Source organism: Herpailurus yagouaroundi, unplaced genomic scaffold (assembly GCF_014898765.1).
Source record: "Herpailurus yagouaroundi ecotype Mexico unplaced genomic scaffold, PumYag 28, whole genome shotgun sequence".
NCBI lineage: Eukaryota > Metazoa > Chordata > Mammalia > Carnivora > Felidae > Herpailurus > Herpailurus yagouaroundi.
The window spans coordinates 99995211-100000979 of NW_024412376.1; the positions used below are offsets into that span (position 1 = coordinate 99995211).

At 43.6% G+C, this 5769-nt stretch overlaps 1 protein-coding gene across 2 annotated transcripts in view; it reads left to right on the forward strand.

Annotated features, from left to right (window-relative positions):
• The window catches only part of LOC121033328 (placenta-specific gene 8 protein-like), a 27249-nt gene that overhangs the window by 19545 nt on the left and 1935 nt on the right, over window positions 1-5769 (forward strand). For both annotated transcript variants that reach the window (XM_040479533.1, XM_040479539.1), the window contains exons 3-4: window positions 759-883; window positions 5469-5590. In XM_040479533.1, coding sequence (XP_040335467.1) covers window positions 759-883; window positions 5469-5573 — 230 coding nt within the window. In that variant the 3' untranslated portion in view covers window positions 5574-5590. The remainder of the gene's footprint in view (window positions 1-758; window positions 884-5468; window positions 5591-5769) is intronic.

A 5769-nucleotide genomic window follows, 5' to 3' on the forward strand; every position in this document is an offset into this window, starting at 1 on the left:
AGAGACAGAGCATGAACGGGGGAGGGTCAGACAGAGAGGGAGGCACAGAATCTGAAACAGGCTCCAGGCTCTGAGCTGTCAGCACAGAGCCCGACGCGGGGCTCGAATTCACTAGCGAGATCATGACCTGAGCTGAAGTTGGCCGCTTAACGGACTGAGCCACCCAGGTCCCCCTGTTTCTATTTTCTTAAGCCCTTTCTCTGCCTTACAGAGACTCTTTACAGTGAAATTGCGCTCAACTTTTTAAACTACCAATACACATATCCCTTAATTCCTGCTTGCTTCCATCCACATGATGAGGACAGTGCCCTCCTTTTGCCTGAATGACCACCTAGAAACTATTTCTGCTCTTTGTAATGATTTCTTTACTCAGTGTTTTTTGCCCCTAAACACCCTCCCATGGTTTTTCCACGGCTTCTCAGACATCCTGACGCCACAAACTTCCTCTGCAAGCGTGACCCGAATGTAACAAGGGCAGGGAAGAAAGATAATGGGAACAATCTCAGACTGGCAAGGCAGGAGCTTTTGCAATTAAATCTGACCTGGTAATAATGACTCACAAATTATCCCCAGTTCCTGGATAGCCGGCTCTAGAAGCAAGACACTGAGAGCCACGTGACAACATTGTTTCCTCTGAGTCCCCATTAAAGTCATTTCCTGAGCCAACATCTTTTTGAAAGAGGTGTGATTTCATTGAAAGCATGGTGACTTTCACTAACTCTTCTATGTGGCTTCCCCCCCTTCCTCCCCGCACCCAGGCCTCTGTGGGACCTTCTTTCCCCTATGCCTTTCCTGTCAGATCGCCTCTGACATGAACGAATGTTGTCTGTGCGGAGCGAGTGTCGCCATGAGGACCTTGTATCGGACGCGATATGGCATCCCGGTAAGTCACCCGTGTGCCCGGTGAGGCGTGAGCCCAGATACCAGAGGGCTCTCTTCAGTCTGACCACAACTGTGTGATTGCCCACCTTGCCTTCATGGCTTGGCCCTGATCTTTTCTCCACTCCTGTCCTAAATGTGTCAAGTGATTACCAGGGGCTGTGCTGCCACGGACACCATGGAACAAATTAGTACCACAATCTTAAATTGTTCCAGTAGGTATGTCCCTGAAACAGTTGCTGGAGGTGAGTAGGTGAGGAACGGAGGGCCCTTAGCCTCTCCTGGCTTTACTCAGAGTCAGACATAGGACCCTACAAATCTGCAGGCTGAGCCACAGTTAGAAAGCCATGGGGAGAAATGGGGGTGTAGTGGATCCCTTCACATCTGGCACGTCTGCCTTCTAAGCCAGTGTTCATTCATTCAAAAGTGATTATTGAGCATCTGGACCCTGGCTAAGTCCTATCGTATTCATTCATTCAACAGGGATTTATCCCGTACATGGGACATGCCGATTCCAGAAGGTGTCTCTAGACACCTCAGTGAACAAAGCAAATCAAAAGCCCTGTCTGCGTGTAGCTTACATCCTTTTTCTTCTTATGTTTTTGAGAGCTTTATTTGCACATAGTTTCAGACTTAAAGAAAAGTTGCAGAAATAATACAACAACAAAAAAAGAAATAATACAAAGAATTCCTGAATACCCTTCACCCACATTCCCCAAATACTAAAATCTTGCCACCTTTGCTTTATCTACTCTTTCCTCTACCTCTCTGTCCATTCTGTTTTATTTTTTCCAAAACATTGAGAGGAAATTACAAACTTGATGTCCTATTACCTGTGTTACAGCATGTATTTCTTAATAGCAAGGACGTTCATTTATATAACCATAACATAATGATCAAAATCAGGAATTTAACACTGATACAACACTATCAGCTAATATGTGGATCTTATTTAAACTTTACCAATTAACCCAATTAACATTCTTTGGATGAGAAGAAAATCAATCTGGAATCACACATTTGTTCAACTGTCATCCCTAGTTAGTCTCCTACAATAGGGAATAGTTTCTCACTCTTTCCCTGTCTTTTTTTCCTCCCAAGTACAGATCAGTTATTTTGTACACTACCCCTCAATCTGGTGTGTCAAATTTGTCTTCATGGTTAGACAGGTTTTACACTTTGGCAGAACCTCCACAGAACTGACCCAATATGTGCTGTGCTTCACGTCAAGAGGCACATGACATCGGTGTATCCCATTATGGTTGTTTAATTTGATTACTTAGTTAAGATATAGCGTCTGCTAGGATTCTCGACGGTAATGTTGCCTTTTTCCCCTCTATAATGTGTAAGCACCTTGGTGAGAGATATAAATATTTTATTCCTCATCAAACCTTCACCCACAAGGAATAATAGCCATTGACGATTCTCGCCTGGATCAATTGTTACTATGATGGCTGTCAATGGCAGAGCTTACATTCTAATAGGAGAAGATGGCCACAGTGTAACTAAGTAAACATTTTATAGGGTGCTGATGAGCGGTACAGAAAAAATAAAGCCAAGATGAGGAATAAAGAGTGTTGAAGCATTCTAATTTTATTTTATTTTCAGCATCATAAAATGTATTTTCATCCAAACAAGGTTTATCCCAGGAAGGCAAAGATGGTTCAGTATCAGAATACTCTGTTTATAGATTCAAAAAGAAAAGCCATATGATCATCTCAACTGATGCCGAAAAAAGCATTCAACACAATTCAATACTCATCCACATTTTTAGAAAGGGAGTTCTAATTTTAAGTATGGTTATCAGGGAAGGCCTTGGTACAAAAGTAAAGACCTAAAAGGATGAGAAGTTGACCCACCTGGGGGTCTTCAGCCAGGCAGAGGGAGGAAGGGCACCACCAAAGACTTTTAAAGTAGAGTTTATCTGGAATGTTCCAGAAACTGCAAGGGGCTAGGGAGGTAGGTATAGAGAGAGTGAGGGGGTGAGGGTAGGATGTCATAGAAAAAGATGGCATCAGAGCAAGAGTTAGAACTTCTAGGGCCTTGAAGACCATTATAAGAACTTTAGCTGTTACTCTGAGTGAGCAGAGAAGCCATTGAAATGTTTTAAACAAAGAAGTGACATGATGGATTTTTTTCCTGAACACTTAGCCTCTGCCCCAATCACTGCTCCCATAGAAACGGGAGCAAGTTCTTAATCTCCCTACACCTCAGCCCCCTCACTGATTGAATGGTCATAATGATACCTCCCCTTGGTGGTGTAGTAAGAGTCATGTGAAATAATGTATGGACAATGTATATACTATCTATAGCACAGAATCTGGCAATTAATAAGTGCTCATTAGGGGCGCCTGGGTGGCTCAGTAGTTTGGGCGGCCGGCTACAGATGATCTCGTGGTCTGTGAGTTTGAGCCCCGCGTTGGGCTCTGTGCTGAGAGCTCAGAGCCTGGAGCCTGCTTCAGATTCTGTGTCTCCCTCTCTCTGCCTCTGCCCTGCTCACTCTCTCTGTGTCTCTGTCTCTCTCTCAAAAATAATAAACATTGGGGCGCCTGAGTGGCTCAGTCGGTTAAGCGTTCAACTTCGGCTCAGGTCATGATCTCACAGTTGAGTTCGAGCCCCGCGTCTGGCTCTGGGCTGACGGCTCGGAGCCTGGAGCCTGTTTCCGATTCTGTGTCTCCCTCTCTCTCTGACCCTCCCCCGTTCATGCTCTGTCTCTCTCTGTCTCAAAAATAAGTAAACGTTAAAAAAAATTTTTTTAAAGTAATAATAAACATTAAAAAAAAATTTTTTTTAAATAAGTGCTTGGTAAACAACTACTTTTACTTCTGTTCTTTTCTTCGAGAATCTCTCAGCTGTTTCACAGGGCAGAGGTGTGTTCAGAGCCTGACTCATTTCTCCTGCGTGCTTGCTCAGCTGCCTGACTTGCTCAGCAGCTGCAAGTGAGGCTGCTCTCATTCATGCTATTCTTAAGGCAGCATAACACACAGAGGTTCTTAATTTTGTGCCCTGACCTTGAACTTCCTGAATTGCATGCAAAGTGTCATTCATATGTACTTATGTATATGGTGTGAGGGTAAGATTCTCAAAGCAACCCAAAACCTCAACATGGAATATAGGAAGGGGAACTTAGCTGGATCCTGGAGATAAGGGGTTAGGAAACACTCAACATATAGCAAACTGTTTGGCTCTCTGCTAAGTCATTTGGTGGCATCAATTTTCTCATCTGTCATGAGGAAGTTGTGCAAGATGATTCCTAGTTCTAGGATTCTAGGATAAGGTATGGTTCCTCGATGTACAATGAAGCAATATATTTATAGACAGTGTATCTCTATTTCCTCCTTAGAACAGACCTAAAAATAATTCCCTGGACTGATTTGTATCATTCAGGCTCTCTGCTTTGTTTCTCTTTCATATCCATGCAAACTTTTATGGGGCTGGTACAATGCAGCCTCTCTGATCTGCGCACCCCCCCTCCCCCCCCACTTCATGGACAGGGTCAAGAAAGCATCCCTTTGGCCAGGGCATAAGAGAGAAGGAGGAAGAAAAGAAAGAAACGACCACTGATTGTACTACTACTTGCTGGGATATTATTTTGATGTATATTTACTCATTTACTACTTGCAAACTCCTGTGGTACAGGAATTGTTACCTCCCTTTATAGATATGGAAACCATATATATGAGAAAATGAGAAAGGCTTAAGGTCATAGAACATGTGAATGTTGGAATTGTTCACCCAGCGTCTCCTGCACCAGAATAGGAGTCCTTTCAAGGGCATGTCTCCCAGAAGGTCATTGAGGACCCAACCGGACCCTTCCATTGAGAAGGCCCCCAAATCCTTGCAAAGTACTCCATACCATGGTTTGCCAAACAATATTCATTACTTTCTTCTTTTCCCGATAATTTGCGTATCTCCTTTTCTCCTAACACCCCTCTTTGCTGAACTTGAGAGAGGTCAACGAAATTGGCCAGAGGGATGCAGTGTGGGGCCTGGGCTGGCACTACTTGCAAGCTACAGAAAACTTGTGCATTTCACAATCGGCTTTAAAGGGAAGCATTTTAGAAGAGATGACAGAGGACTCGGGCTATAGTTGTAAACTGCAGATCATTTGACATAGTGTCACAAGGGCACTGGCTTGAAAAAAGAAAGACCAAGAGCTGCCACCAATTTGTTATGTGATCTGAACAAGTCATTTAGCTTCACTTGGTCATCCGAAAAATAAGGATAATGTCACAGAATTCTCATGATAAAGCAGTAACATACAATGTACCTTTTTTTAATGTTTAATTTTATTGATTTTGAGAGAGAGAGCAAAAGCAGGGGAGGGTCAGAAAGAAAGAGAGAGAGAGAGAGAGAGAGAGAATCCCAAGCAGGCTTCATGCTCAGCTCAGAGCCCAACACGGGACTCAAACCCAAGAACCATGAGACCATGACCTGAGCTGAAATTAAGAGTCAGACACTTAACCGACGGAGCCACCCAGATGCCCCCAATGTACCTTGTAAAGAGTTTTGAAAAACCGTACGAATGCAAGGAATTGCGTGAATGCATTTATGGGATATATGTTGACCCACTGTTTGTTTTTCCACAGGGATCTATTTGCAGTGATTTCCTGTGGCTGGGATGTTTCCCTCATTGCACCCTTTGCCAACTCAAGCGAGACATTGAGAAAAGAAAAGCAATGAATGCTTTCTAAAAAGGGCTTACAACTTGGTAAGTTGTTGGGAATTCTTTGATTTAGGAGTAACAAAACAAATTCTCAATGACATCTTTTATTTCCTTGGTCTTCTCTCACAAACACATGAAACATCCCTTACAAAATGGGGGACAGGCGCCTGGGTGGCGCAGTCGGTTAAGCGTCCGACTTCAGCCAGGTCACGATCTCGCGGTCC